General features: G+C 36.9%; 1 protein-coding gene across 4 annotated transcripts in view; it reads right to left on the reverse strand.

Annotated features, from left to right (window-relative positions):
- GALNT13 (polypeptide N-acetylgalactosaminyltransferase 13) overlaps positions 1 to 9,799 on the reverse strand; it is a 537,747-nt gene extending 527,948 nt beyond the window's left edge. For 3 of the 4 annotated variants that reach the window (XM_064287134.1, XM_064287132.1, XM_064287131.1), the window contains exon 1: positions 9,591 to 9,799. In XM_064287134.1, coding sequence (XP_064143204.1) covers positions 9,591 to 9,732 — 142 coding nt within the window. In that variant the 5' untranslated portion in view covers positions 9,733 to 9,799. The remainder of the gene's footprint in view (positions 1 to 9,590) is intronic. The other variant, XM_064287133.1, reaches the window with a different exon arrangement.
- Positions 9,800 to 11,321: the final 1,522 nt, after the last annotated feature.

Raw genomic sequence — 11,321 nt, forward strand, 5'->3', positions numbered from 1 at the left:
AAGTATACTTTCTTTTCCAGTGCACATGAAACATTCTCCAAAATAGACCACATATTAGGCCACAAAGCAAGTCTTTAACAGAATTCAAAACATCAAAATGTTAAAAAGCATCTTTTCTGAACATAAAGGCATACAAGTACAAATCAATCAGAGAAAAAGCAATGAAAAAAAAATCAAATACATGGAAACTGAACTACACCTTGCTGAAAAACTACTGTGTTACAGAAGAAATTAAGGACAGAATAAAGAAATTCATGGAATGAAATGAGAATGAAAGCACATACTACCAGAAACTTCAGGACACAGCAAATGCTGTACTCAGAGGTCAATTTATAGCAATAAATGCACATATCTAAAAAGACAAAAGGTACAAAATCAAAACATTAACCATACAACTCAAACAAATAGAAAGAGAGAAGCAAAAGAAGCCCTTGGGCGTTAGAAGAAAGAAAACAATAAAAATTAGAGCGAAATTAAATGAAATAGAGAATAGGAAAACAATTGAAAGAGTTAACAAGATCGAAACCTAGTATTCTGAAAAGATCAACAAAATCAGCAAAACACTGGCCAAACTGACAAAAGAAAAACAGCAAAGGAAGCAAATAACAAGAATAAGAAATGAGATGGGGGATACTACAATAGACCAACTGCAATTAAAAGAATCTTAACAGAATACTATGAAAAACTGTACTTCAACAAATTTGAAAACCTAGAGAAAATGGAAAAACTTCTAGAAACACACTACCTACTGACACTAACACAAACAGAGGTAGAACAACTAAATACACCAATAACAAAAGAAGAGATTGAAGAGGTAACTAAATTCCCAAAAAAAAAAAAAAAAAAAAAAAAACCTGGCCTTAACAGCTTCACTGGAGAATTCTACCAAACTTTCAGAGAAGAGTTAACACCACTACTACTAAAGGTATTTCAGAGCATAGAAAAGGATGGAATACTCCCAAACTCATTCTATGAAGCCAGCAAAACCCTGATACCAAAATCAGGTAAAGACACAACAGAAAAAAAAATTACAGACCAATATCCCTCATGAACTTAGACGCAAAAATACTCAACAAAATTCTAGCCAATAGATTCAACAACATATCAAAAAAATAATTCACCATGACCATGTGGGATTTATATCAGGTTTTTTATATGCAGGGATGGTTCAACATTAGAAAAACAATCAATGTAATCCATCACATAAATAAAACAAAAGACAAGAATCACATGATCTTATCAATTGATGCAGAAAAAGCATTTGACAAAGTCCAACACCCATTCATGATAAAAACTCTCAGCAAAATAGGAAATAGAAGGGAAATTCCTCAACATAGTAAAGGGCATTTATACAAAGCCAACAGCCAACATCATCCTAAATGAAGAAAGTCTGAAAGCATTCCTCTTGAGAACAGGAACCAGGCAAGGATGCCCCTTATCACCACTCTTATTCAACATTGTGCTGGAGGTCTTAGCCAGAGAAATTAAGCTAGATAAAGAAGTAAAGGGCATCCAAACTCGTAAGTAAGAAGTAAAAGTATACCTACTTGCAGATGATATGATCTTATACACAGAAAACCCCAAAGAATCCATAAGAAAACTACTGGAACTAACAGGAGATGTCAGCAAAGGATCAGGATACAAGATAAACATACAAATATCAGTTGGATTCCTTTACACCAATGAAGAGAACTTCAAAGAGGAAATCATCAAATCAGTACCATTTACAATAGTCCCCAAGAACATAAAATACTTAGGAATAAATCTAAACAGAGACGTAAAAGGCCTATACAAAGGAGACTACAAGATGCTGCTGCAAGAAACCAAAAAAGACCTACATAAGTGGAAAAACATACCTTGCTCATGGATAGGAAGACTCAACATTGCAAAAATGTCAATACTACCCAAAGTGATCTACATATTCAACAGAATCTCAATCCAAATTCCAACAACATTTTTAAATGAGATGGAGGAACAAATCAACAACTTCATATGGAGAAGGAAGAGGCCCCAGATAAGCAAAGCATTACTGAAGAGGAAGAACAAAGTGGGAGGCCTCACACTACCTGATTTTAGAACCTATTATACCACCACAGTAGTCAAAACAGCCTGGTACTGGTACAAAAACCAATACATAGACCAAGGGAACAGAATTGAGAATCCAGACATAAATCCATCCACATATGAACAGCTATTTGACAAAGGCACAAAGTCTGTTAAACGGGGAAAAGACCATCTCTTTTACAAATGGTCCTGGCATAACTGGATAACCATCTACAAAAATAACTCAAAATGGATCAAAGACCTAAATATAAAATTTAAAATGATAAAGATCATGAAAGAAAAAATAGAGGCAATGCTAAGAGCCCTAATACATAGCATAAACTGTATACAAGACATTACTAACAATGCACAAACACCAGAAGAGAAACTAGATAACTGGGAGCTCCTAAAAACCAAACACTTATGCTTATCAAAAGATTTCACCAAAATAGTTAAAAGACAACCAACCTATAGACTGGGAAAAAAATTTTGGCTACGACATACGTGACTATGGTCTAATCTCTAAAATCTACAAGATACTGCAAAACTTCAGTAACGACAACAACAAAAAGACAAACGACCTAATTAAAAAATGGGCAAAGGATATGAACAGGCACTTCACCAAAGAAGACATTCAGGCAGCTAACAGATACTTGAGGAAATGCTCATGATCATTAGCCATTAGAAATGTGCAAATCAAAACTACAATGAGATACCACCTCACCCCAAAGAGGTTAGTATTAATCCAAAAAGGACAAAATAATAAATGTTGGAGAGGTTGTAGAGAGACTGGAACACTTATACACTGCTGGTGGGAATGTAAAATGGTACAAACACTTTGGAAAGCAATTTGGCACTTCCTTAAAAAGCTAGAAATAAAAGCAGCACAGGATCCAGCAATCACACTCCTTGGAATTTATTCTAGAGAAATAAGAGCCCTCACACAAACAGATATATGCACACCCATGTTCACTGCAGCACTGTTCATAATAGCAAAAAGATGGAAGCAACCTAGGTGCCCAGAAATGGATGAATGGATAAACAAATTAAGGTATATTCACACAATGGAATACTATGCAATAATAAAGAACAATGATGAATCAGTGAAACATCTCTTAACATGGATGAATCCAGAAGGCATTATGCTGAGTGAAAGTAGTCAGTCATAAAAGGACAAATATTGTATGAGGCTACTATTATAAGAACTCAAGAAAAGGTTTAAACACAGAAGAAAACATTCTTTGATGGTTATGAGGGTAGGGATAAAGGGAGAGGGGAATCCACTAACTAGATAGTAGACAAGAATTATCCTAGGTGAAGGAAGGACAATACACAATGCAGAGGATGACAGCACAACTGGACTAAGCCAGAAGCTAAGAAGTTCCCTGAACACAACCCAACACTTTGAGGGACAGAGTAGCAGGGGCAGGGGTCTGGGGACCATGATTTCAGGAGATATGTAGATCAATTGGCATAACAAAGTTTATTAAGAAAATGTTCTGCATCCCACTTTGGTGAGTGGCATCTAGGGTCTTAAAAGCTAGCAAGCAGCCATTTAAGATGCATCAATTGGTCCCAACCCACCTAGAGCAAAGGAGAATGAAGAATACCAAAGACACAAGGACTATATTAGCCCAAGAGACAAAAAGGTCTACATAAACCAGAAATTCCATCAACCGAAGTTCAGAAGAGCTAGATGGTACCTGTCTACCACCAATGACCACCCTGACAGGGAACATAACAGACAGTCCCTAACAGAGCAGGAGAAAAGTGGGGTGCAGAACTCAAATTCACGTAAAAAGACCAGACCTAATGGTCTGACTGAGACTGGAGGAACCCCAGAAGACATGACCCCCAGACTCTCTTTTAACCCAGAGCTAAAGCCATTCCTGAAGCCAGCTCTTCAGACAAAGATTAGACTGGACTATAAGACTTAAAATGATACTCGTGAAGAGTGTCCTTCTTAGTTCAAGTAGATACACGAGGCGACTAACTGGACAACTCACGTCTGGAGGCAAGGTCAGAAGGCAGAAAGGGATAGGGGCTGGCTGACTGGACATGAGAAATCTGGTGCGGAAAGGGCAATTGTGCTGTTTCATTACAGGGATACAACTAGGGTCACATAACAAAGTGTGTATAAAGTTTTGTATGAGAAACTAACTTGAGTTTTAAACTTTTGCCTAAAGCACAATAATAAATAAATAAAAAGACACCTAATTACAATGGGGTGATTGGACCTCATGGTTATATGGGCCAAGTGGAAGCACTTAATCAACAAAGAGAAGGTAGGAATGGTTACCATAATGGACAGCACAGTCAACACAGTAATCAGAGTATTCTGACTTGGATGGACTTATGGCATTGGCTACTTAGTCATGGTGTCCCTAGGAGTGAAAAAGATAGGAAACCTACTAAATATTTACTTGATCTGTACAAGTGGGTCAATTATAGGTCAAATGAAAGGCAGTCTGACTCGAATTGCCAGACTAGAGAGTCACTGCCCCTCAATCAATTCCCATACTTGAACCTGTTCACAGACCACAACCCTTTGACTAAAGGGGAGCCTGGGTCCCCCTGAGGAAGGACCCTACTACATTGCCAAAAATTTATACCATTAATCTTTCTCCCAGCCTTCCCCAAAAGGATCTACAGCATTTTACAAGAGTGACTGTTCATTGCGGAAAAGCAAATAATCAGAATTTGGGGATTACTGGATACTGGCTCTGAATTGACACTAATCCCAGGAGATTCAAAATGTCACTGTGGCCCACTAGTCAGAATGGGGTTGTATGGAGGACAGGTTAGTAACAGAGTCTTAGCTCAGGTTTGGCTCACAGCGGGTCCAGTGGATACACAAACCCAGCCTGTAGTGATTCCAAAGAGAGGAATGCTCCCACCTGGAGATACAACATGGATTCCATCGAACCGGAAGTTAAGAATGTCGCCCAGCCACTTTGGGCTGCTCATGCTTCTAGAACAACAGGCAAAGAAGGGAGTTACCATATTGGCTTGTGTGATTGACCCTGACTACCAAGGCGGAATCAGACTGATATTGCATAATGGAGTTAATGAAAGAGTATGTCTGGAATATAAGAGATGCCTTAGGGCGTCTCTTAGTACTACCATGTACTACCATGCTCTGTGATTAAAGTCAATGGAAAACTACAGCAACCCAATTCCAACATGACTACTAATCACCCAGATCCTTAAGGAATGAAAGTTTGGGTCATTCCATCAGGCAAAGAACCACAACTAGCTGAGGAGCTTGCTGAGGGTAAAGGGAATACAGAATGAGTGGTGGAAGAAGCTAGTTCTCAAAACCAGTTACAGCCTCATGACCAGTTGCAGAAACAAGGATTGTAATTGTTATATTACTTTCCTGCTTTATTATACGTGTATGTATGTGTATACACACATACATATCTATAGAGAAAGAGAGAGCAAACATTTTTGTTTTATTCCCTCCCTTATCCTATCACTTATAAAATGTAAGATGTAAACAGGGCTACTGCATTTTTGGTTTTCAGTTGCACGCATGTTAGCTGTATCACATTAGGTGCAAGCATGACTTTATAATTGTCTTTATTTAGAAATTATGTATGGTTTAAGGAGATGTATACGGGTGCCAAGTTGACAAGGGGTAGACTGTGATAGTTAATGTTATGTGTCAACTTGGTTAGGCCATGATCCTCAGTATTAGTAACTGTCCATTTTTGATCTGATGTAATTATTTTCCATTTTGTGATATAATGGAATCACCTATATGATGTGATCTGATTTGATCAACCAATCAGTTGTAAGGGGAGTTTCCCTGTGGGTGTGACCTGCACCCTATACACACACACACACACACACACACTCACGCACACACACACGGACATTGTGGCAAAGTTCACTTGCTTGCTCTGGATCCTGTTTCTAGCTTGTGATCATCTAACCTCTGGCTCTTGAGACTTCAGCCAGCAGCTTGTGGTCTGAACTGCCTACTTTGGGATTCACCAGCTCTGCAGGCCTGTGAGCCAGCAGCCTGTCACCTGATCTGTCAACTCTGGGATTCACCATCTTCACAGCCCTGTGAGCCAGCAGCCTGTTGCCTGACCTGCTGACTTTGGGATTCACCAAGTTCTGCAGCCCTGTGAGCTGACAGCCAACCATCTGACCTGCTGATTCAGAATTTGTCAGCCTCCGCAACCACGCATGTCAGGAGAAGTCTCGAGCCCATGCCTGAGCCACGGACTTTGGGGCTTGCCAACCTCCACAACCATGTGAGCCATTTCCTTGAGATCTGTCTATCTCTCTATCTATCATCTATCTATTTATCTATCTATACACTTCAAAGTTTATCTTGGTTTAAGACATCAATTTCATCTTTTTCCATGTGTTTTAACATTTCATTTTCAGCTCCATTTATTAAATAGCACCCGTTTCCCCACTGATTTGCAGTACCTCTTCTGTCATATACTAAGTATACCAAACATGTATGGGTTTATTTCTGGGGTGTCTCTTTCAACTGACTTGTAAATTTGTCAACTGTGAAAATACTAAAAAAAAAATACTACACAGTTTTAATTACTCTAGTTATATAAAACCCAATGTATTAGTTATGTAGTGTTGCTATAGCAAAAATACCACAAATGGATAGCTTTAACAAACAGTTATTTTCTCACTTTTTTTTTTAGGAAGGTAGAAGTCTGAATTCAGGTCACCAGCTGTAGGGGAAGACTTTCTCTCTCTGTCAGCTCTGTGGTAAGGTCCTTGAATCCTTTCAACATGTGTGGGCCCGACGTTCCTTGGAGATCTCCATGTGTATTAGCATCCATCTTCCCCTGGGTCTAGGAGGTTCTCAGCACGGGGACTCCAGGTCCAAAGGACATGTTCTGCTCCTGGTGTTTCTTTCTTGCTAGTAGTGAGGCCACTCTCCTCTATGCTCACTTCCCTCTCCTTTTATCTCTTGCAAGATAAAAGGTGTGGCACAAGCAAGGGTGTGACTTATGGAAGGCTGTGACTTGTGTAAGGCTGTGATTTGAGTCACACCCTCTTGAATGGCTATGACTGAAGAAGCACTTCACACTGATCCTGCCTCATTAACATATAGAGATTAGGATTTACAACACCTCACAAAATGGAGGATAATGATATAAGATCACAAAATGGAGGGCAACCACACAATACTGGGAATCATGGCCTGGCCAAGTTGACATGCATTTTAGGGGGACACAATTCAATCCATGACACCTGATATCTAATAAGTCACATTCCTACTCTGTATTTTTCTCCTTCAGAAAAATCCTAGGTGTTTTGAAACCTTAACCATTCTATGAAAATTTTACTATTTTCTTCTTCAACTAGACATTTTCTACTTTTATCTTTTAGGCTTCAGCTTAAATGCCACAGTTTCTGTTAAGTTTTGTTTTATACCAGACCCAGATTAAGGTACTTAGAAATTGTTTAAAATTTAAAACTAAAAGAAATCTTTGAAAAAAGCTAGCCTAAAACCTTTGTTTTAACAATGGAGTTACATAGGTCCAAAAGGGTCAACTTTTTTCATTCAAAAAGCCTTTTGTAGCAGATTTGAAACATGAAAATATCAGCTAACTACACTTTGACCAGCGTCTTCAGCCTGTAGTAAATACCTTATTTTAAATAGAGGGTGCAGATTCCTATATAAAGTACTATTCTAAAATAAGAAGTAACTTTAGACTTTTCTTCAAATCCTAAAGTCTGTTTTCCATTTATTCAAGACAAAAAAAAAATTTAATGTACGACATTAAAAGAAGTTTTAAAAATAAAGAGAATATAGTCTGATGTTACAATATAAAGACAAGGAAAAATTGTGATTTTTGTCTTGAATATTAATCTCATATTTTGAGATTTAAGACTGAGTATTAAGAACTTAAATCAGCAAAACTGCTTGCAGAAAACCCTGTCATAGTTTTGCTGAATCAGGTTATTACATTTTTTTGTGACCAATCTAGATGCCTCCATTCCAGAAATGACAAAGTGATCATTACAAACTGATGTAATCCATCAAAACACATTTCCACTTTCAGCCAAGCAGCAGCTCAACTGATTCTAACAAAGAAGCTGAGAAGCTTGATTTATTCTGGGATTTTAACCAAAGATCAGCAAATCAATTCCCATGTTCATTTATCAAAAACTAATAGACTCATAAAGTTCTTCTCTCTGAATAATTGTAGGGTAAGGGCATAAAAAATGCATATAAACTATCTAAACGAGTCGAGGATCACTCACTTCCAAAGCATTATCTCCCGATTCTTTGTACTAGTCAAAAACTACAGTGAGGCAGGCACATTCTGAGGGGGAGACTAAGAAACTCAGGGACTCTTCAATTGAGCCAGAGCATCATTAAAAACCAAAACAAACCCAGGATGTCCAAAATACTGTTTGAACAAAAATTACTTTTTGGAAATGCTCTTCTGTGTTTCCCTAAACCTCGTGTAACTGGATAGTATTAATGTAATTCTGTTTATTATCATATTTTTACTAATGACAATTTCAAAAATATAACACCAAAGGCAAATTACATTCATTAAATAAATGAAAATCTCAATTTGGCAATTCAGTTGAATTTTCCAAAATGTATAAGCATTTCAACTGGGACTCAGTTAAAGTTTACTTTTTATCATATTTATGAAGAAAACTTTCACTAAGCAGAGAATTAATGTTGTACACCAAAGTTCAAGGTACAAATGTTTAATTTAATGAGAATAAAACTAATTTTGTGTACTCTTAAGTACTTCAAAAAGCACCCATTTACCAGCAATATTTTAGAAATACAGTTACACTTACAGATCAAGAAGTCAACAAAAAGCATAGAGGAAAATATTTGGAATTGCTCTGCAAGAAACGAATCTCTAGTCTTAAATTAATAAAGCAGCATTTATATAAATCATTTTAGGGTTTTTTTCTTTAGAATTCACTCTTACCTAGTCATTGAAACTGGTTCCCAATAGAGGAAAATACTGAGTTAAAGTGACTTTACGAGATACTTGAAATTATCACTTGCCCTTGAAGTGGGGCTAACAAACTGGTGGCCCACATATTGAATGTGACCACCAAGATGTGTTTTGCTAAAAGAAAAAAAAATGTTTTTATTGCATTAGCAAGTCTTTAGAGGTGTCATGCACATTCCGGTTTGCTACAGTGCCCATTTGTCTCGCTCCTGTAGGCTTTTCACTTCTGTATTATTTGCTTGATGTCTAAAAACTTTGGTCTTCTGTGAGCCTAGACTTAAAATTCTGTCCAGTGTTCATCAAATTGGTCTCCCCTTACAGCCTCAAAATGGAATTATTAGAATTGGAAGGTACCTTAGATGTTAGCTAATTTTCCTTATTTCTTCGGACAGGACACCTGAGGCCAAGAAAACTAAAGTAGCTGCCCCGTGGTTAAATGTACTTTAATGAATCTGACAAACGCTCTTCTAACTCAGTAAGTGGAAACAACTCTTATTTCAAAGTTTCCTATTTTGTCAAAAGTCATTACCCTTCTCATCTCTAGAAAAATATGTCCACTTCCTCAGCACTTACCCCTCAGTGCAGGCAGCAGGGATCTCTCTTTCTTGTCATCACATTTGTTACATTCACTGAAGTAGAGGAGTAAGAAGACATCAACGAGAACCCACATCAGTGAAGTGGCTAAAACCACCTTGCAGTAAACAAATCTCCTCATGTCTTCCCTTAATTTCTAGTTAACACACAAATCAAAGGCAGACGCGACTATGGTAAATCCAAGCCACAGACTTGAACTCCAAAATGAAGGTAGGATGCATCCCACTGTAAAAAAAAAAAAAAAAAGGAAATCTCATTTGTCATACAGTGCTTGTTTTACATAAAGGAGATATAGTAAGAAATATATGACATTTAATGTTCCCATATAAATAATCACTTGGGCCTTTAAATCTAGAATTAAAAGGCCACATAACTAAAAGTTGTAACCACACCAAGAGGCTAAAATTCTAACATCTAATCCCAAATCTGCCACTATTCTGCTGGGCCCTTGACAAAGCATTTGGTTTCTTCAAGTTGTACCATCTTCACCTTAAAGTTCTGTCATAATATTCCTTATAGCATCAGGTTGTCAAATAGTGCAGTTCAAAATTTACCATGAATCACACTTCTGAAGAGCAAATAATGCTGAAATCAAAATTATCTGTGGATACAATATATTATAGTTGGCTAAGAATTTGCCTTCAGAGATGACAGACCTGGGTCTGTCCACTTCCTAGAGATGATAGCCTTTCTAAGCCTCAGTTTTCTCATCTGTAAAATGAGGATAATAATGCCCAAACCAAAAATTTTCCATGAGGATTAAGTATGGTAGTGCTTATAAAACATCTTGAAGAACACATAGTTACTAAGATATAAAACAGAAAAAAATAAAACTTTGTCAGACTCTCAAATAGGCAGTTTCATGAAATAAATCAACAGTTATTTAGCTTTCAAAAGCCCATCTGGTCTGCACAGAAAGCATCCACAACAGATGTGTATTCTAGAATAGACAGCATACATTCAAACAATTTAGCAGGGGAGAAACAACATATTAGTGCCAAGTGACTTAAAATAACCTGCACAAGAATTCTAAAGGGCATAACAAAGATATGTGCACCATTATTGAGATATGGTCAGAAGTAAATATAGAATTAATGCCATATACATATTTGTATTATTTGTAATATACTGAACAATAACTACCTGGCTAACTAGTTTCTAGCTGTACAATAAATATATCAGATCAAAGCTAATTTCAAATCACTTGCTACATTTGAAATAATATCAAATGAATTATAAATTTATGGATATGAACAAGATTAGTAACTTTTTTTGGCAGAACTATTTGGGAAGCACTGTTATTAAATATAAAGATACTAGGGATCTTACATAAACATTTGTCTCAAAATAAAAACATCAAAGTACAATTTGCTGAGGCAGAAGCTCTTTAACTTAATGGCAGCTGACTTACCACCATAATGTGACATTTTCACGTTTGATTTATATTCATTGAGAATATCATTTCCTTTATTTAAAACAAAGAGAGGACTAAAATGTGCAAATTCAAAGAATACATGACATCTGGGGTTTATTGTTTCTTTGCTTGTTTGTTGTTTTTCTTTAAAAAACGTGGTATGCTAATTTCGTAGTTTGTTTTATTTCCCCTTGATTTTTTGTAAAAACTATAGCTAAATATTCTCAGCCTCTAAACCCGATAACTAGGGAAGAATTTTCCCATATATATTTCCCATGACTTTGTGTAAGCTTTGT

The sequence above is a fragment of the Loxodonta africana genome, chromosome 6 (genome assembly GCF_030014295.1).
Source record: "Loxodonta africana isolate mLoxAfr1 chromosome 6, mLoxAfr1.hap2, whole genome shotgun sequence".
In the NCBI taxonomy this organism is placed as follows: Eukaryota; Metazoa; Chordata; class Mammalia; order Proboscidea; family Elephantidae; genus Loxodonta; species Loxodonta africana.